The sequence below is a fragment of the Pteropus medius genome, unplaced genomic scaffold, assembly GCF_902729225.1.
Source record: "Pteropus medius unplaced genomic scaffold, Ma_sr-lr_union100, whole genome shotgun sequence".
Classification (NCBI taxonomy): domain Eukaryota; kingdom Metazoa; phylum Chordata; class Mammalia; order Chiroptera; family Pteropodidae; genus Pteropus; species Pteropus medius.
In genome coordinates this window covers 1,758,002-1,780,718 of record NW_024351733.1, presented here as the reverse complement: position 1 = coordinate 1,780,718, position 22,717 = coordinate 1,758,002, and the positions used below count along the sequence as shown (strand labels likewise).

The 22,717-nt window shown below is 32.5% G+C and overlaps 1 protein-coding gene and 1 pseudogene across 1 annotated transcript in view; both read right to left on the bottom strand.

The window, feature by feature from the left end:
- The window catches only part of DMD (dystrophin), a 1,897,222-nt gene that overhangs the window by 1,540,606 nt on the left and 333,899 nt on the right, over positions 1–22,717 (bottom strand). The window contains 2 exon segments of the mRNA XM_039846417.1: positions 18,170–18,247; positions 19,418–19,510. Of these exon segments, the coding sequence (XP_039702351.1) occupies positions 18,170–18,247; positions 19,418–19,510 (171 nt within the window).
- On the bottom strand, positions 6,616–6,731 carry LOC120589036 (uncharacterized; annotated as a pseudogene).

The window sequence follows — 22,717 nt, the reverse complement described above, 5'->3', positions numbered from 1 at the left end:
GGTATATATATATATACAATGGAATAGTTTTAGCCTTAAAAAGAAAGGAAATTCCAATACATGCTACAACATCGATCAACCTTGAAAACATTATGCTAAGTGAAATTAGCTAGACACAAAATGACAAATATTATATGATTTCACTTACATGAGGCACCTAGAATAGTCAAATTTATAGAGAAAGAAAGTATAATAGAGGTTACCAGGGATTAGGGAAGATGGGATTAGAGAGTTATTGTTTAATGGGTAAGCGTTTCAGTTTGGGATGATAAAAAGTTCTGGGGACGAATAGCGGTGATGATTGCATACCAGTGAGAATGTGCTTAACGCCACCGAATTGTACACTTAAAAAATGTTAAAATGGTAAAGTTGTTATATTTTACCACAATTAAATACATTAAAAAAAAAAGAATTCATTGAATGTGTACACATACACACACACACACACACAACACACACAATATCATATCACAAACAAAAGCACAGGCAATATGTAAAAAGAATGTGCATGGATATGTCCCAACAAAACTTATTTATAACCACTGGGAAAAAATTAGGTAGGCAACTGTGTCTCACAGAGGGTCAGTAGAGATAAAGAAACTATTGTGACAAGGTAAGCGAAAGAAAGAGGAGATATCCAGCATTGAATGAATCTGTAAAGGAATATAAAGACTGGGAGAAAGAAAGGGGCAGGTGGGGAAGGCATGGCCAGAAGAAGCACCCACAAGATTAAAAATGTAAGAACAAGAGTAAAGGATATTACCTGACTGGGAATTAGAAGTGTTGTTCTCAGGGACAATGTGTCATGGGGTGAAGTTGTTAAATAATCTGGTGCAGAATTATAAAGTCTTCAAAACTCAAGGAATGCAAGGAATTAATAGTAGGGAGAGGTGAGGGTACTGTGAAGTAGAGAAACAATAGTACCAGAAAAATTGAACAGATCTGGGCTAATTTTTATAGGCAATGAAAAAAAAGTAGCAGAGATTAATTATAGATGTCTCATAAACTAATACAAGGAAGTTTAAATCTTTGTCAGGGATGACGAAGTTTTTTACAATTTTGAACTCTAAGAAATGTGTATTTTATAATAACATACTGCATTTTAATTACAACTTTACAAAGTGATTTAGCGGCATCCGTATGGCCATTTCTTTGTTAACCTTCAATAAACAATAAGAGCATAGTATTAAATCTTGGTTTTGTGGAGCTATTCTGCAGATGGTTACAGCAATGCAATTCAATTTCCGTGACTTTCTGTTGATTTGCAATTATATTTTGTGAGTTTACTTTTTTATTACCAGTGTTACTCACTATACCATTAGATCCAATAGGGCAGGGATCACCTGTTTAGTTGGTGGTCCTTCCTCTCCCTGGCATGGTTTATAATCAGTGTTTCATTTACATATATTCTATTGTCTATGCCTCAGAGGGTTACTCTTATTACACTGCAATTAGTACCAGTCATCATTGTTTTCTAAAGAAAAGTCCAAAAGTGATGAAGTCGTTTTTCCGTAAGTGGGCATTTTGTCATCCTGTAGTTGAGATGTAAAAAACCATCACCATTTTTTGAGTGGTAAACCATATGCTAAACTTTGTGTTGTTTTCTATGTATGCATATGTGTATATATAACCCCATTTTTGTTCTTTTTGGAATTATTTTTATAGATATGACCACACAAATATATTATTTTACACAAACGCATGAGTGAGATCTCACACATGCCTCTCTCCTGTTTTTCTTGAGACGAGTTTTTTTTTTCATTTTGCTTGCTCCACTTTCTTCCTCTGACTTCTTTCCTTATCTGACCTAAAAAACTACTTTCATATTTTTCTCCCTATTCAAATAATCAGTGTATGTGTGAATTAGCATGTATGATATCATATAAACACAAATCTATGGGCCTTTATATTGTACAAAAATTTCATATTATTCAGATTCTACCTAATATTGCCTTTAACAAAAATAATCCCTTTTATTCATTCATTTGAAAGGCGTTTTAATATTTCATAATTTGGATATATCATTTTAGCCAGTGCCCTGTTAATGGACATTCAGTTTGTTTCTAGGGTTGGGATATTTGTTTTGTTTTGATTTGCCACTTTATATAATGCATATACAACCTCAAATACTGATGGTTCTACTATTATAATAGCTATTTCCAGGAATGTATCTACTAGATCAAAGGAGATATATATTTTTAATTTTAGTAAGTGTTTCTTTATAAAAAGGATTTAGCATTTAATATTTTAACCAGCCACATGTAAGAGTAGGCTAGTCCCTTACCAGTAATGGGTGTCTGATGAGTAAAAAGATATCTCATTGTTAATTTATTTCCATGATTCCTAGTACATTTGGAATCTTTTTGTATGACTGACCATTGCAATTTCATCTGTGAATTGTCTGTTAATATGCTTTGTTCATTTTTCAATAGGGTAGTTTTCTTTCTTAATTTTAAGAGCTCTTTGCAATCAACAGCTAACATTTACTGACTACTTATCATGTGCGAGATATGGTTATAAATTTCATATAGTTCAGCATAATAGAAATTTTACATTTATATTGAAAAGTCTTATACATTTAATATTTAATATTATGTTTATTGACTGTTGGTAGTAAAGTTATTCTGACATCACAAAAGGAAATGTAGATTTTTATATTTCTATATGCTTTCAAATATCTTAAAATTTAGAAATTATTTATTCTTTAAGGATTAGGTTTAACTCATGTGTGAAGAATCTTTGTATATTTTTTAGTGGTAGATTCCTAATAACTTACCAATGTTTTCTAAAGTAATTCATCTAGTTTAATTTTCTGCAATTCTTATGTCAATTTTAATAATTTGCATTATAGTAGGATAATGTCTTTTCCATTTTATAGATTTTTCTAAATGAATTTTTTACAGAGTTGCTTATAGTATTTTCTTAATTTCTTCTATATTTGTGGTTACACATCCTTTCTCATTACTAATCTCCATTTTCCATTCTCTTCATATTTTCTCTTGTTATGATTAAAAGGTTTATCTATTTTGTTGATCTATTGGAAGAGCCAGCTTTTTAATGTATTCAACCTTTTTTTTTTGTTTTCTATTTCGAATCCTCTATTCTTTTTTTCTATCTTTAAAAAAATCAAGGCTATAAAGTTCTCTCTGAATATAGCTTTCAATCTACCCACATCATCATCACACTGAAAGTATCAGATAGTCACCAATTTATGTACATTTTACAAGAGGGAAACAGTCTCACAGATACACGAAGCTTCCACAAGGTCAGATTTAAAATCAGGTCTAGACATGAGAGATAATTCCTTAATTAAATCTAGAGAATTCTTCATGAGGTGCCTTAATAAGCTCTCTCTAAATTAATAAATATTGCACACCACCATGTAGACAAGGAATATTACTTGCTTTAGTTATGGTTTTGTCTCTTGCTGTACATCTCTTCTCCAAACTACCAGGGACTATAAGATATAACAATAATTAATAATCACTACACTCAAGAAGGGGGTGTATTTGTTATGCATGAAGGGGATTGGTCAGGGTTTTTATATTACTACAGAATGCCTCATTATTGACAGTGTAGCCCATTTTGATTCACATTCTCAGATGCTTGGTGTTATGCCATATTTCTTACGACATAGCTATGGATATTGTATTTTTTAAAACCAATACTAGCTATACTTAAATAATCATCGCCATACTTTACAATGGCTTCTCTCTTTTCTTTTACATTTTTTTCTAATATATGCTTTGAAATTATATCTTTTAAGGATTCTCAGTCTAATTTCTAAATAACTATAAAAAGGAGAAACAACAATTAAAATATGTTAATATCTGTGTTAAATGAATAATTATGTCTGTCTAGTAAGCAAAACAAAAAACATTTATATGACATATATATGTTAATAAATGGACTCACTGTAAGAGAGAGAGAGAGAAGTGTGTGTGTGTGTGTGTGTGTGTGTATCAGTGTTGCGACAAGTACTAGATAGCAGGAAATTCAATACTGAGGTCACTAAGGATGCCCAAAGATATGTTTTCCTGTTTTGCAGAATGAAAGCAACTGATACCAACTAGATAGGTGTGAAAATTGATATTGTATGCGAAAATTAAATAGCGGTATTGAATTTTGCAGAATCAAGTTCACCTACACATGAATATTGGTTTTAGTTGTTCCTGTAAACAGGACTAAGACTCTACATATGAAGTAACATTAGATTCTGGTTCAGAGTTTTGCAATGTTTTCTGTGGAAGATGCTTTATTCAAATACAATTTTGGAGGATAAAGAATTCTCACCATTTGCCTTGACATAACAGAAACTTATTATGATTCCAGCAGAATATTTCAATATAAACTGAGAAAAACATCCTTTGAGTTAGGATGAGAAGGCTGCAAAAAAAAAATGCACCTAGGAAACCTAATTAATTGAGTTTTGGAATAGTCTGTTAGTATCCATTTTATAGATGTGAGGACATGAATTGAAGGAAATTCCCATTGTGTTGTCACAGTAGTACTTAGACTAAAATATATGATTTTGTACAAAAATATATATTTAGTAATTTATGATTAATATATAACTATGTCAAAGAGTACTGATATTTCCTGATGCTCTACATCCTAAATGAACTTGCTAATCACTGGACTATAAAGAACAAGTCTCTCCCATTGCTTATTCAAGACAGCAATGTTTGTTTTACCCCAGGTTTTGTTTTATCCCCAGTTCATTCAGGGTGTGGATACAATCTAGCATTGTCAATATTTTTTACAAGCTAAATTTAGATATCCCATGGTGGTTATAATAAAAAGGATCTATATAAAATTTATATATAGATATATATATATAGATATATATATATCTATATATATATACACACATATATATACATATATAAGATTATAAGATACATATAAAATTGATATACATATATATGATTGATATATTTAAGATTCAAGAATACTTAAGAAAACCATAACATTTAAAGTAACCTCAAATATGATGGTTTAGTGAAAGATTACTGACCTAGACAAGTTTATATTATTTTTAATTAGCTTCACAGAAAGAAGAAATGAGTTCATCGAACATAAAATGGTACACACTAACTTTAGAATGAGGAATATTTGACATAAAAATAATTGCAATAACCAGTCAAATAATGAAATTGAAAGTTCTTAGAGCAGAGCAGAAGGAAAGAGAAGAATAAAGATAAATAAAAGCCAAGGAGTGATATTCTTGTGATGTCTCTGACAAAGTTCTGGGAATAAAGCTCTGACAAATTATTTCATGCTTTTTAAATTTTTGGTGGTGTCAGGGAGATGGAGAAACTTTTCCAGTTTTGCTTTGTAAATCATTTAAGCATTTGCAGTTCTAACTTGGATGTTGTAGAAAGTTATATCTCATTCAGTAGGGAACCATCATCTTTCCAATAAATGATATTTGCCACTTCTTGCCTTTTTAGACAGCCACTGAGGACATTCCACAGCTACATGAACTAATAAAAACACGTCCTATATCATTTAACCAAACTAATATTAAGTTAGAGATAGAAGGTTCCTCACATTTTTTTCAAAGAATATGGTTCTTTCATATCATGTCAGATTTAAAGATTTATCCTAAGGAGGATTCACTTTTGTTGCTTAATATGAAGAATATAATCCAAGCATTCTTTAAATTAGGGGAGGGGTAAAGATAATAGTAAGCCAGCTTTTTACTTATCAGTCTTGGTGTGTGAGTTTAAATAAACAAAAAATGTTGCAAGTTAAATCTTATAAAATAACTTCACATCAAATGACAGACAAGATTATGAGAGTAACCATAAAAATTCCTTAAAAGTTTGGGTGGATTTCCTTAAGCAGAATCTTAGACAATAACTAACGGAAATACCATGTATTGGAATTTATTACATGAAAATCACTCCTGATACTTAGACCCCATGTACATATTTCTATCTTCTATTAATTTGGTTCTTTCATACCCATACATTTCTTTCTCATAAATGGTTTGTAACTGAGAACTCCCTTCCAACATTCTAGACAAATAGGATTTGCTTGTTAAATGTAAGTGCCTTTTATAAAACATCTGTCATCATGTAGTCAATCTAAAGAGACTTCTCCATATTGAAGAGAAACTCAAGTATTTATATAATCCTTCCAAATATAATACATTAAAAAGATCAGAAATGCAGGAAAAGCAAAGTAGTTTCACTGCCCTATGGCATGTGTTTTTATACTGTGTTTAAGATTTATATAAAATTTTAACACTGTTGGGCTTAAATCATATCTATTGTTTTTTCCAGTGAGTGATGCATGTACTGAATCTTATATTACTAAATGATAAGTAGTTCAATATATACAAATAAAGGGTGAGCTGCATTGGCCATTGTGGACTTGGCTCTTCACTGGCAGGTGTTCTCAGAGCTCCATGTTCCAAAGATTATTTTTTATTTTATACAAATATAGAAATTTACATTGAGAAATACCCTTTAAAAGCACATTTTGACCTAGAATACATCAAAAGACTTAGTTCTGGGTACTCACTATGAAAATAGTATCCCTACCTTCAAAGATTAAGCTTTACATATTTAGTCATTCATTAAATATTTTATTATTTATTATTATTTATGTTTACAGCACCTGGTCTTCCTAGGTGGTCTCCCATCCAAGTACTAACCAGGCCCGACCCTGCTTGGCTTCCGAGATTAGATATTGAGCTTGTTCAAGGTGGCATAGCCATAGACCATGGACCGTGGCTCCACTGGGGCACAAACCCAGGACCTTTTGCATGTAAAGCAGACGTGCTAACTGCTACACTATAGAATCACATCCTCATTAAGTAATTTTGACCATCTGCCATATGTCACATATCAAATGTTGAGGACAGAGATAGACTAAAAATGGACTGTTTTATCCAATTGCTTAGACTAGTGATATAAGTTAAAATTTGTCTATATTTTAAATGTTTATAATCATAATCATATATCGCAAGGTAATTCTTTTTAATGGAGCTGTGTTTTTACTTGCTTATGCACTGCCTCTTTGACAATAAAGATTTGAAGCAGTTAATTTAAAAAATCCATAAGGTTAAGAAAATATAAACATTAAAGGAGGAAAGAAAATTAAAACAGATATATCAAAATAAAAGTTTTAATGCGAGTAGTCTTATTGAACATAAAATGCAGAACTAAACTTCTTGGCAAAGTAGCTCTTATAATTAAACTAAGCAAAATTTCTTAGATGGAATATCATATACTAGAAGGAATCATTTAAGAAAACGAACACTGTCTTCAATAATAATTTCACAATCTAGTATAAGATAAATGATGTATACACTTTCAATATAATATATTACTTAACTTGATTTTTTATAAATACAATTTTTAAAAATATCTTACAACTGGCAATATAGAATGCCACCGTAATGACAAGAACTTATATAATAGCTGCAGATTTCTTGAGCCAGCTATACTGATTTAAAGAAAAAACAAATAACTTGGCAATAGCAACAACAAAAAATTTTAAGGTACATGAATAACATTCATTATAATAAAAAATGTTGAATTAGAATACAATTTATAGCCATGTTATTATTAACCCCAAAGATGTCCATGTGCACAAATCATAGGTTAATGGCTATCTCGATTTTAAGTTGAATATGCAAGAAAAAACATATTATTTTTCCCTTGATGCTAGAAATGCACTGGGCAGGGGTGGGGAGGAGGATAAACAATTCACCTTATAAATTATTTAAAATGAGAACTAGCTTCATTTTAGATGTGATATTTTCACATGAATTTAAAGTTTACAGATATGCTTATGGATATTTTTATATTCCATACAAGAATATTTTGAAATAAGTACAGCCATTTCTACTAGTACATTTCACAGATGACGAAGTGGAATCAAAGTCATGGAAACATTTGACAAATATCCTGCGGTTAGTGAGTGACACGGTTAAAAGGATATACTTCTGGATCCTTGGAATTAGTATATATAACGTACGGACATATTACAGGCCCATTGCGTGGACTGAAAATTTAATGTAAGAAATAATACTGTCTAACATACATTAACTTAAAGTTTTGGAAATTATATCTGAACACTGGATTTTAAGAGTAATAAATGGAAGCAGTTTATACTCAGATATACCATGTTCTAACATACTCCAAAACATATATTATATGGCTATTTAAGTTTCTGAATACTTAAAGGACTCATAAAATACTAGGTTTAAAGAACACTTTAGAATTCTCTTTATCTAAGATCATATGCCAGGAAGAGTGAACACTATATCATTCTTCAGATCAGTGACATTTGACAACCATTCAATCTAATTCAGTGACAATTTTCAATGATGTGATTAAGTGAATATTTGAACATAGCTGACATTTGAATTTTCACCCTAGGCTTTTTAAATACTCACTTTAGATTTGTGGTTTAATAATGTATAACAATGATCTTATTTGCTTGGCACAATCTCACATTATACATTGAAATTACTTGGTAAAAATGTGTCACTTTGTCATAGGCAATTGATGAGTGGTAAAATGAACATAATTATGAGATCTACAACTGTGTCAGCTAATATTAAATCATATTAAATCAGTAAAGTCCTGGTATATGCCCAGGATGTATTTCAACACATTTTTTGTAAGAATCTTTAAAATAATGGTTCAAAAAGGCATTGAGTTCACATGGTAGGCACACAACAGAATATAAAGATGTACACCTGAAACTTATATAATGTTATTATTAACTATTATTAATGTCACCCCAATAAATTTAATTTTAAAAAGGCATTGATATTCATAATATATAACCATGGAAATCTTGGGGTGGAAGAAGAGAAAAGAAACTGGGATCAGCCAATAAATGGAAGACAGATAACAATGCATCTGGAGGGCAATTTAAAACCCCACAGTTAAATCTCTCTACCAGATTTTTAATGGTTAAATTCCTTTACCAGTGAAAAAACTCAATCATTATTCAACTAGACATAAAATAATTAAAAATACAGAGCTAAGCTATGAGTGGCATTTGAGTAAGGTTAGCAAATTAGAATCTCTGGTAGAGAACACGCATTGACTGAAATTTAGTTATTACCTAAGTGGGGAAAATCTATCAATAAACAATTTTAAATGACCCATTAAAATATCTTTTCATTTGCAAGAAGATGGGGTTAAAGATGTAGAACTGAATTCAGAATGCCTGATGAAGGAGACATCTCAAAAACAAAAGTAGAGAAGAGTAAGAAATGATAGAATGGCAATATGAGAGATGTCTCCATATTCCTTAAGATTTGCTCTGTCAACTTCAATCAGTCGCAAATAAATGGAAGTTGTGAATACTGTAGGGGCCCACGGCAGGCCACCCCAATATCTCATCATGGCTTATTAATTATTTTAAGTTAACAATGCAATATACATATGACATATTATTGAATTATACACTTAAAACCTATGATTTTATTAACCAATGTCGCCCCAATAAATTCAATAAAAAATAAAATGAAAAATAAGAAATTCAAAAAGTTACTTAAGAAACTGCCCATGCAAGAAGAAAACCCTGACCTCTCTGTCCTCCTAAAAGCAGGTGATAAATCTCCCATATGACAGGTGCCCTCCCTGCTTCTGAGGGCCGAAGACATCTTATCACAATTGTTAAAAGAATCCAGAGTGGGAAGTTTGTAGCAACAAGCTTTGTAACTTATGACCCAAACCCAAACTTTGTTTAGATTCCTACTAACGAATACCCAAACCTGTCTCAGATTCCTTTCTAATGAGCGCTAATTTGCTTTATCCTGTCAATTTCTCACAAATTTATTCTATTTTTTGGTCTAAAAAGCATAAAAAGTTGAAAGGTGCCTGGTTCTATCATTTTTTTGATCCTCATTTTATGATCTCAGCATCATATTATGATTCTCCCATGCACACATATTAAATTATTTTTTCTCCCGTTAATCCAGTCTTGTGTCAAGTTTATAATTTTATTAGTCGAGCCGTAAGAACTAAAGAAGGATAAAGGGGGAACATTCTCCCCATTCCCATCAATATGTTTTACCATGACCTGGTGTGTAGACAAGTATAACTACCTGGTAGAGTCATACCCTGTGTGTCACAGAATTTTATACTCTCTTTTGTTTGCTTTTTGAAATCATAGCCAACTTTATTACAGATGAGCTTTGCTCTCAGCAAATATTGTAATAAAGGTATCGCTGCACTTAAAAGTACTTTCTTCTCAATAAGTGGTTTTTGAAAATAAATTATTGATAGCAGGGATAACTTCATGCTAAAACAGCCACTACAGAGAATGAAAATCAGAACATAATGTGGTGTCTAAGCTCTACAGAGCTAAGCTATGAGTGGCATCTGAGTAAGGAAAGGAAATTAGATGTCAGAACAGAGAAAGGATAGGAAACTGAGGCAGAGTCAAATTGAGTTGCTAGTTTAGAACAAGGGAATATGTGGCAACTAGTCATTTATGGCGGTTCTGCTGGAATAGGCTAAGGTGGAAGAGAGCCCAGGAAGGAAAGAGAAGACCAAATGAACTTGACCTAAGAAGGTTTTGAAACTACCACAAAGTATCCTTTCAAAAGGAAGCTTCTAAGACCCTTTTAACAACAGGGAGAGCTATTTTTTTTTTTTGAGTGATTTTAAATTAGGTTTTTGGATGGATTTATAGAATTGAGAGGTTCCTTGTGGTATTCTATTAGCAATGATTAATTTCTTAAAAATTTGAATGAATTTACCACTGTTTCCATTGGACTCAGCTTTTATGGAAAGTTTGTTTTCTTATATTTTATGATTTCTTAAGTTGTCTTGGTTAATGGTTACCATACTCTATATTTCATTGTGTTAATTCTTATAACTGGTTAATTTAAACAGAATGTAATACAATTTAATTGATTTTATTTAGTGTAGTTTAGTGTAGATTCCATTTTTGGTTTCTATATCTTCTGCTTGTTCAATATTTTCTTTCTATGTTTAAATTGAATATATTTGCTTTTTTCCTCTTTTTCCTGATTAAATTTATGAGATTAGTCTATTTTATAATGAATAACTAGCTTTTGAATTTATCTAATGTTTCTTCATTCTAATTTATTTATTTCTTCATTTATATTTTATTTCCTACTTTCCTTAAAGCATTTTTTTCTTTTCGTAATACGGTTGAAAGCTTGAATTAATTTATCTTTTTTTCTTTTTTAATGAAGATGAAAGCAAAGACAAAAATTAAATCTCTAGGGAAAACCTGGGCCATTTCTCATGGGTTTTCTCATGAAATGCTTTTTCCTAAAATGTAGATTTATGCACTTGATTTCTTATACAACACATTCTAAATTAATCAAATAGAATTTTTTAAAGTATTATTAGTTTCTATTGTTATATTATTATCAAAGCGTATGCACTTTAAAAGTTCTTTTTTTATGTATTTAATGACTTTTTTGCTGAATCCTAATATATTATCCATTTTTATTTGTACATATGGCATGATCATTTTTTATATACTTATCTTCTCCTCTGCTTTTAGTAAATTTGTGTAGCAGGGCAAAAATTAGAAATTACTCTCTTAGTCTGTCTTCTTTTTCTGGCTCTGGTGCTCCCCAGAAACATGGAAAGGAACGTGACGTCTTCTGGTTCCAAAATTGGCCAGAAAGCACCTCCACTCTCTGTCAGCAGATAGAAGAGGTGGTATGGTCTCAAAAGTGAATGGCTTCCTGGTATATCCAGTGAAGTTGGGCCCTAGCCAACATTAGGGCTCTCAGTGTAGAGATTTCCAAGTCCCCATTTGACCAGACAATAAACAGAGATATCTGAAATGCTAGTTATTTTCTGTTTGCTCCCTCTCTCAAGTTCTTCATGCCTTCTTTATATGACATGACCCATCTGGTATGAGATGAGTCCATCACCTGGGATCTCTTACCCTCTGGTTTCTAGTTGGGTTTATCCAATGAGTAGCATTGGCTGAACAATAGATGATTAGATAGAGAGACTACAGTATCGATCTTCTCCCAACTCCCACATCAGTCCATGATTTGAGAGCAACTGCATTTTTTAGATACCTATAGTTACAATTGCTATTTAGTGGCCCCTCTCACAAGAGTAGAGCTTTTATCAGTTTGAGATAACAGTTCTCTCTCCCCTTGTCTCTTTAGGTTTTGCAGTAATAAAAGCTATTAACTCATACTAGACCCTCAGTGCTTCACCATTCATTTAGTTCCTTCAGTTCTGCCCAAACTTTTGTATCCCTTCATTTAGTCTCTTCAACTTTGTCATTGCATAAGCTATCTGTTTCATACCAGGACTGTTAATAATACATTTGGCTTCAGAAGATGACTTGGGCTTGAATAGTGACTATATCAGCGGATACTTCAATGGACTAAAGGTGAATGCCCTTTTCCCTGCCTGAAATGCATCACATAGGTCTAATTACTGATTTCTTCCCCACTCCCTAGGGATTGGGAAAAACATTCCTACTAATGACAAAGTTAGAATTTTCTGAATGCCTGTTTGAGAGCTCAGATTTGAATTTGGTTCATTTAAATTAAATTACAAACTATTGATTTTCTTGCAAATCCAACTTTATGGAGGGAGGAGGTTTATACATCATGCACACATATTTTATAGAATCATGCATACTTTGCAATGTCAAGAAGTAGAAAATCACTATTAAATCTATAGTTTGTTTATGCTATTCTCATTGTCATTTTTTTTTTTTTTTTTTTGTTGCTAAATGTGTTGGCATATGACAATGGTGAATTAAAGGCACTGAATAAAAATATATTCCCATCTATTTTTCTTTGTGGTTTTAGTAGTATTTCTATTATGCAGTAAATTGTTTTAAGCTTTAATTATTGATTATAATTTTATCGTATAAAATGGTATGATTTTTAAGTTATTTTGTTTTTCTTTCCTATTAATATTTCTCTAATTTTAAATGAATTTATTTTATTACCAATTTAACTTATAATAACTCTTTTACCTTTTAGTCATTGTTGTCTCACTCAGGACTAAGTTCAAACCCTAACCACGGCTCTCCATATTTCCTGTTCCCCATCCCCACCTTACTATCTCTGTGATCCCATTCTCTACTATGTTTTTTTCCACACTCAGTCTTATCCACCGACTGAGTCCTATTTCCAAATGTTTTTTTTTTTCTTCTTCTTCTTTTCAGGTTCTTTCTATCTTTCTGCCTGTACCATTTTTCTATAGATAGTCCCAAAGCTCACTCTCTCACTTCCTTCTAGTCTCTACCCATGTGACAATTTAACCAGGATGTATTCCCATACCTCCTACTCTGTCTCTCTCTTCTTCATTCACTTAGCTATTACTACATACATCATATATGTTTAATGACCCCTGGTATGTGACTGTAAACTCCAATAAGGATTGTGTTTGTTCTGATCACTTACTGCAGTGTTTCTATTGCCTAGAATATAATCTGACACACAATAGATGCTCAATAATGTGCTGAATGTATATACACTAACATTATTCTCTTCAAGGTATGATTACTCAAAATCTCCAATCAAAACCACCTATAGTTCATTCTAATTTGAGAATTTGTGATTTTTAAAAGGAAATTTGAAATAGTCTTATCTACTATTTTTTTAACATGCTGATTTATTTATATCCTGCCCCAAGCTCATTTATTCATCTGATATAGAACACCCAAGCCTATCATTAGGAAAAAAAAAAATTCTGCTCTTGGAACATTCTCTTTGATTTAATTTCTACAGATAAGTTTATTCCTTCTGGTAATAATCAGAGACTAATAAGCATGTCCCTTGGAATATTTTCCATTTCATTTGTACTTTTATTTTATTACAAAATAATGGAAAAGAATAAAATGATGATAAATGTACTTTTGAACATTTGTATTCTGTGTCTTTCGGCCTAGGGCTAATTTACGTAAAGGTTATTTTGCTCTGGGTTTTGGCTTCCACGTCACAATGTTTTACTTGAGATTCTGTCCTTTAACACAGACAACTCAGTTTCATGCCATTCCACATTAAGGCCCTGGCTCAAATGGGAGCACTGTGGAAATCTGCTCTTAAAGGGCTCCTTCTCAAATTTAAAGCATCATTTTGGGGTATTTGCCTGCTAAAGCGATGGAAAGTTCTCAAGATTTTCTATTTTCTGTAAGAAATATGACCTTCTAAGAAAATATCCATAAACTGCATTAGTCATATTCTAATTTTATGTATTTGCTTATCACATTTCATTAAATAACTTCATGAGAAAATACGGGGGGTGGTCTATGGTCAGATTGATATATTGGTCATTGTTTGGTGTAAGGTCAGGTTTGCTTTACCTTCATAGGTTCCTCTTTTTTAAAATATTTTTTTTAATTGAAGTATTATATACAGAAAAGTGTACTTGAGTGTGCAGCTTGATAAACTTTCCCAAAGTAAATATACTGTATAACAATCACCAGGTCAAAACATGGAATATTTTCAACATTTCAGAAGATTCACTCATGTATCTTACTGCTTCACTTCTTTCCAAAATGTAACTACCCTTCTGATTTTTAAACTCATGGAACTATTTATCCCGTTTTGAAATTCAATTAAAAGAAATCATAGTAGTATACTTCTGTGTCTCACTTCCTTTGCTCAAATCTCTTTCTGGAGATTAATCCATCTCATGTATTATGTGTAGCTATCATTTTATTAATATCAATTTATTAATATCCTACCATGCGAATATACCACAGTCATTTCCAGTTTAGGCTGTTACATATTAAGCTGTTATGAACATTCTCATATGTATCTTTTAGGCAAACATGGAAATATATTTGTTAGTTATGAAATTGTTGGGTTATAAGAATTATGCATTTGCACATTTAGTATATAATGCCAAACTATTTTAAATGGTTGTCTGAATTACTTTTCCAACAGTTAGTTGTGAGAGTTCAAGTTATCCCATATCTTCATCCTTGGCATTATTGGTCTTTCTAATTTCAGCCATTTTTATGAGTTCGTATTGGTATCTCTGTAGTTTTAATTTAAATTTCCCCAGTTACTTCTGAAGGTGAAAGCTTTTTAATATTATTCTGGAACTTTTGCATATCTTCTTTTGTGAAGTTCCTGTTCAAGTTTTTGCCCATTTTTATATTCTCATTTTATAAAACCTAAAATTAAATATATATATATATGTGAGAAAATCATAGGAGAAACTTGGAATATTTAGTAATGTAAAGGTATTAATTCTTCCAAAATTGATCTATAGATTTAACTCAATGTTGACCATATTCCAAACAAAATTTAGGTGGAATTAAAAAGGTGAATGTAAAATAAATGTAGAAATACAAAGGTTCAATATAACCAAAAAAATACTGAACAAGAAAAACGTGTATCAGATACCAAGACATATTACAAAACTGCAGTAATCACATGGCATGATATTCGTGCATATATAGACAAAAAGAAAACAATGGAAGTGAATTGAAATCCAGAAATAGAGCCATGTATATATTGACAAATATTCATGACACAACTGGAATTGGAGAACAATAGGTAACCAACATTGTTTTTAATAAATGGTGTTGTGTCGATTAGATTCCAAATGAAAAAAGGAACCTTAAGCCATTCTTCACACCAAATTCAATAATCAATTCCAGGTGAAATATAGATCAAATTCAAATGGTAAAACAATAAAGCTTTGTTAGATGACAACAAAATATAATACCATAATGACTTTGGGTAGGCAAATATTTCTTAAACAGGATACAAAATTATAAAGCAAACATTCATAAAGATGAATTTACATCAAAATGAAGAACTTCCCTTTATCAAAAGACACCAGTGAGTAAAATTGTAATCAGCAGAGACAGAAAATATATTGTAATACATAAAACAAAGGATTAACATCCAGAACATAGGAACGACTCATAATTTTGATGAAGTTCGAGTTAACTTTTTCCTTTTTGGATCATTCCTTTGGTTTCACATCTAAAAAAATATTTGGTTATCCCAAAGTCTCAGAAATTTTTTATTGGTTTCTCTGTTGCCAGGATTTCTTTTGGCTCTATACTGAAAACTGTTAAATTATATTAACATATATAGAAAACCCACAAATTCATAATCAATAATCAGTATGTGAAAAAAACAAAGCTCTTATCTAACAAAATCTATGGCTACATTAATCCATTATTTTATAGGAGATCCAAGAGCCTATCTTTTAATGTGACCTTCTTTTGGTGGAAAGAGATCAAGTATCAAATAGATTGAATTTAATAATTCTTTTAATTTTCTGCCATTTTCCTTGATTATATATTTTGTAATGGAATATGGGGAAATGATATCTAAAAAGACATTTGCTTTGTACAAATTCCCAATATTTTTAAACAGTTTTCTTAATTTACATGAAATTGATCTTTTAAAAGGTTCTATCAGACTAATAATGAGGCAAACATTCTATAGACCATTTTATTCTGCCTGCAGAAAATTTGAAAATAATCACCTCGAAAAATAATAAAAGTCTATATTTCTGTAAAGTAATTTTCATAGGTTAAATATGACAATCCTAAATTCAGAAAATCAACCAAATACTGCACAGCCTTCACCTTCATTTCCCACGTGACATCATCTCTATACCAGATGAGCTGAGCAACATTTGGAGAATATACATCATTATTTATCTATCACTGCTTATGGTTATTTTAAGAGTATACAATCAATTTATTTGAATTTATTTTTAAAAAAGAGGTATAATTAGGAAGCTACTGAAAGTGCCTGGTAAATGTACTGGTCGATTAGAAAGATTGTAGTATTGCAGGAAGCGACACCCGACGGAGGAATTTGGATGCTCAGGCAACTTTGTTAGAGGAAGGAGAATTTATTGCTGGCAGAGAGCATGGGACATTCAACAGACTCAAAGCACCATCTCCCCTTGGTTAGATTTCTCACAGCTTATATACCCTTGCAGTGTCCATGCAAAGGGACACTGAGATTTCTCCTTTGTCTGAGATTTCACGTGTGCCTCACGACTCAGGATGGAAGGGGGAGCTTCAGGTAGGGGGCTGTAAGGCAGGGAGGAATTTCCAGACCACTGGTCTTACAGGTTGTTTGTCTTGCGACCTTGGCGTTATCAGCACTGTTATGGGATTCTCGAACAGAGAGATGGGACATTGAGGCTATAAGTAGGAAGCAACACTTATTAATGCCAGCACCTGCTGCTCAGCAAATTCCTATCCAAAGGCTGAGCCTCGATTATAACATAACAAGCAGTTTTATACAGTCTTGTTATTCCTACACAACTACAGAGATAAGGAAGGATATTAGTTGGTTGGCAAGCCATGAATCAACAGACGTGAGCTGGAGAGTCCTTGAGAAAACATGTCAGCTGGAGAGTCTTGGAAAGGGGAGAGAGGGCAGTTAGAAATAGGCTTTAACTGGCTGAGTTGGTCATTTCCGCAAGCCCTTTCCTTCAAATTTTTCAGATACCTCCTCTCCTCTCTTAGTAGGAAGTTAATAAGAAAGAAGGATTGCCTCCAGAGCCATGAGAGAGGGGAGGAATCTCAAAGTCACTCTGAGGAGATAAGACTTCCTTTAATCTAGACACTCATTTAAGTATGATTGGTTTTTTTTGTTTTGTTTTGTTTTGTTTTGTTTTGTTTGTGATACCACACATACATTTTCATCTAAACTAAATCAAACATGAGAATAGAAAAGAAATTTGCATTTCTTACTGTGAGTTCAAATAGTGATTTTTCTGTGTAACTTTCACACTGGGATGTGGTGTCTAATAAATGTTGGCTGAATTCGAACAAACTTTATCATCATTATGTTTGAACACACTTTATACATAAAAAAATAATATTCAGCCTACTAAAAGCCATTTGTTGCACAGAACACTGCTAAAAGGATCTGAGTTCACCACAGGACTTAATTTGTCCACCAAACATAACTGCATTGAGTAAAATCAGAAAACAACATGGAGCTGCCCATCAAGTCTGAGTCACGCCTTTCCCTGTCCCTCTGCCACTGCCTGCATTTACTTCCTGAATCATATTAGCCACAAGCAGATGCACATGAACGAGAACATGTGCTCTTAATAATACCTGCTTTGATTTGTAAGAGAGCTCGAGATGCTTTCTCTACATTTGGGGCCAAAGCCCTCACTCAGAAGTTAAGCCTGCTGTCTCATGGTACTCAGGCTCTGCCCAGGTCTCCACTTACATTATTTTTCTGCAAGAACCTCAGCGCCTTGTTGACATTGTTCAGGGCGTGAACTCTTGTAGATCCTTTTTCTTTTGGCTGAAAACAAAATGAAACAATGTTTACCACCCAGAAGGAAGAATGACAATCTATGGAAAATGGAACAATTACATATTTCACTTCTAAATATGAGTATTTGAAATGAACACAGACTATGGGGCATTAACATAATGAATTTAAGTGTCTTGGGCTCATTGTTCTTGTCACAGGACTTTCTTACTTTCTTAGCATGACTCAAACACTCCTCAAGAAAAAATGACAGCATTTTTTCCTTAACAAAAGCTGTTTTGGTTATGATCTCTCCATTTTACAGCCCAATTGAGGGTTACTAAGTGACCTCTGAGAGAAACATCAGAGTGCCTAATAAGGGCATTCACTAGTGAAAGAGAAAAGTGAGTTAATTTCTAGTCTTCTTAGCAAAGTTTAAAAGAGATTTGAGCCTAGCAGGATTATATAATGCCAAATAGGGTTAAAGAAAACTATTTCTGTGAATATTACCTTAATTCTCTTACTCACTGAAGCTCAAACCTCGATCATCTTTGGTTCTCTAAACCTCATTCTCAATCCCAAGTCATATCTTGTCCTTTAATTTTTAAACTAACATTTGCATAGTTCCTTACAATATATGGATTAACTCATTCACTCAGTTGTGAAGTTTTAGAAATTCTACTGTTATGATGCCTGCTGCATTCACTCCTAAAATGAAATCTACCCTTCTTAATAAATTTTTAAGTACATAATACAGTAAAGCTAACTAGTCATGAGGTTTTATAACCATTCTCCGGAACTTATTCATCTTGCATAACTGAAACTTTATATGAACAGCAACTCCCTATTTTCCATATCTCATATTAAATGTTCTTATCACAATAAAAAATAATTTAAACTTAAAAGGTCATTATGCATAAAAATCCTTATAAAAATACATTCGATAACAAAGATACCAAATATCGAAAGTGAATGTCTATTAATTGACCAATTATATACTAAAAAAAATTACCTTCCTGTTGTGCACATGACAGACTATGCCAAAATGAAAATAATACTGTGAGATTGTTTTATTCAGGACTAGGTCCTGTATTACTAGTTAAATCAGTAATTGATAAGTTAGTGAATTTTACTAAGATCTCATACAACTATGCTGAGTTTGTTTCCGGTCTGAAATTATTCTAAGGTTAATGTGAACTTTCTTATAAGTAAGTCACATACCAGTTTTTGCCCTGTCAGGCCTTCAAGAAGATCTAGGAGGCGTCTCCCATCCTGCAGGTCACTGAAGAGGTTTTCTATATGCTGCTTCCCAAACTGAAATATGAAATATGCCCAGTTAATTTAAACAAAGCATGCTTCCAGTGATCTATTTCCATATGCCTTTGAAAATTTAAAGCTATGTTTAAGAATATTTAATGTATCTAATTCTTAATCTGCCAAGGGTAAAGGATGAAAAGAGAATCCTCAAGTAAACAAAACAAAACAAAACAAAACAAAAATATGTGATCACTACGTCAAATCTATTCAAAGAAATTTTTTATAACAAGAGTTGGAGATCTGTAGCTTAATTGATCGAATTAACTTGATTTTTTCGATGCTCATTCTATGAGGAGAGAAAAATATTTAAAATATCCGGGAGTTAGTGGGAGAGGAGAAGTAAATACACAAACAAAGAATGCACATAATTTGCCTTGGGTAGGTGTATAAAATTTAACCATTTTGTGTACTTGGAAATATAATACATAATCTTCGAGGGTTCACCATCCTTCATCCATAAAACAAGTTTTCTCTGCATATATATTTTGTATGCTGCCTCAGAATGACCCATTCTCATATTGGATGGCTCCAATTTTAAAAAGATCAATTTACATTGAATTGAAATTGGACAGTGAAAGCTTTTCATCTTTTCTCTTCAGTTCCTTACTTAGGAATTATAGTGAGAAAAAATAATAACCACTAATAACAGGTAACATTTTTGGAGTAACTACTCAAGAGAAACATTCTACTAAATGAGTGGATCTTATAATCATTGTTGTGACATTTCTGTGAGGCTGGTGCTGATCTAACTCCTGGGGCCCTTGTTCTTTCTGTTTTATCTTGCTGCTTCCTTAGCCTTTTTCTCCCTCCAATTATCTTTTAAATATTTTATTTCTTCTTTCATGCCCTGAAATATTTTCTTTTCCTGGTCCCTTCATATAAAATCATGTACAACTCTTTCATCACCCATGTTATCTAGAAAGCTGTAATTTATCAGTGACAGATATTTATTGAGCATCAATAAACCTGAGCTAGGTGCTGGAGTACACACTATCAGATGGACATGATCCCGGCTCTTGTGGAAGTTCAGGTCCAGCAGGAAAAACAAATATTCATAAAAGATAATATTACACAGAAGCAGTAAAAGGGATCCCGGAGCACCTAACTATGGGAACTCCGATAGTCTTGGGATCATTAAATACTTTCCCCAGAATATCAGGTGATGGGTTTAACATTAGCCTTCCAGTGATTGGACTCTTCTCATCTGCTCCTTCGATCACATACAAACACTGAATCTCATACAGGTCAGTAAAATCAAGAAGATCCCTTTTTCCACAAAAGACATCTCTGAAGCTTCCAAGATTGAAGACATAGGAGTCAGGCTCTCCCTACTGCCCAGTCAATGACTAGCTGTTTCACTTAATGAGAACACTGACCCCAGCAAAAAGTCCACCAGCCATTCTGTGCCCAGCTTTGGAAACTGAACCACATATGTGTTTTAACAAAGATAACTACAAGTTATCATTTTGGAATTCTACTCAAATAGTTCTGCTCAAAACTCCTCGGCAAAAAGAAAACAGAAACACTAATGCACTGGAATTCTTTCAAAGCATCTTTAGTATACGTAATATACAAGTAAATCTTAAAACAACAGTGCCATTTTCATGAAAGTTTAAGGAAAGCTTTTAACAAGTAAAGAAAAAGAAAAAGAAGGTATTGTTTATAATAATTCTGTCAAGAACATCATATATAACCTGGCATTTGGGGAGTAATATTAAGATTTTATTTTCAAATTGGTTGAAAGTCTACAATGCCTTGAAAATGCTGTTTTTGTTTGTTTGTTTGTTTGTTTGTGTTTTACTTTTTCAAGATGCTTTTGAGAAGTGTGTGGCTTCTAAACTTATCAATAAAAAGAACATTGCACACTGAAATGAAGTTTTGAAGAAAATAAAATATAGGTAGCTGACAGAGATATGTGCTCATTAAAATATGTCTAGATAGGTAGATGATGATAGATAGATGATAGATAGATGATAGATACATAGATAGATATAGATATAGATAGATAGATAGATTAGATAGATAGATAGATAGATAGATAGATAGATAGATAGATAGATGATAGATACATAGATAAATTGATAGATAGATGATAGATCGATAGATAATAGGTAGGTAGGTAGGTAGGTAGGTAGATAAGTAGATAGATAGATTAGATAGATAGATGATAGTCAAACCAGGAAGGATGTGGATGGGAAAATGTTAATTCAAGAAGAGCAGGGATAGGGAAAGAGGTAAATCTTGTGGTATAAAATAAAGCATGACCCAAAGGCAATATGGACCATCTAGCATCCAAGACAAGAAAACTAGAAAGCTTATGCTTTTGAGTAAGGAGTCTAGAAAACGTCAATAAGGCAAACAGGATCTTGCTTTGATCCACACTTATATACACAGACCAGGGTATTTTATAACTCTCCCTTTTAAACTAGAATCGGACAAAATGGAGAGGGAGTGAAGGATTGTAGCTAGTCGGAGGCCTCCAGGCACATTTGGTTGAGGAACCTAAAAAGCAGTGAGGTGACAGAAAAAAAGTAGTTCCTGGTATCATATATAACTTTCAAAGCTCACAGAATCGATGCTATGTTCAAGTATCACAACTAAAATCCAATTTCTATTTTTTATATTCGCCATATTCTCTAACAGAGTGCTTCTCAGAATGTTCCTTCCAGCAGATGAGACTGAAAGAATTTATCTTGGAGTCTGCCAGTATAAATTACACAGTGACTAGAAGTTCAAAATCTCTATGAAAATGTATTCATATGTTAAAAATTCATGGAGATTTTGCCTTCTTCTCTTAATGTATGTCTGTTTTAACTTAAAAGTAATTTCAAGCACTTTTGAGTAAAATTTCCCCCTCCTGTGGTCTAACTAAAATTAAAGTGATGCTTACTGAAATGTCCAATCGTTAGCCTGTAACTTCATGGAACTTCAGGTGCTTATCTTATTTCCCCGATAGTATGAATATCCCAGGAAAAGCAAACATCTCATTTCTCTTGGATGGTTTTCATGTCTTTCCTAGATTCAACTCCTCATTCCACAGCATTATAGATATGACATAGCAAAAAGAGCACATGTTTCAGAGGCAGAAATAGCTGATCTGTAAACTCAAGTCTCCTGTTCACTAGCCGTGCTATCTCAAGCAAGTGACTTACCCTTTCAGAGACACAATTTACTTTCTAGTAATATAGGGATTGGAATAATACC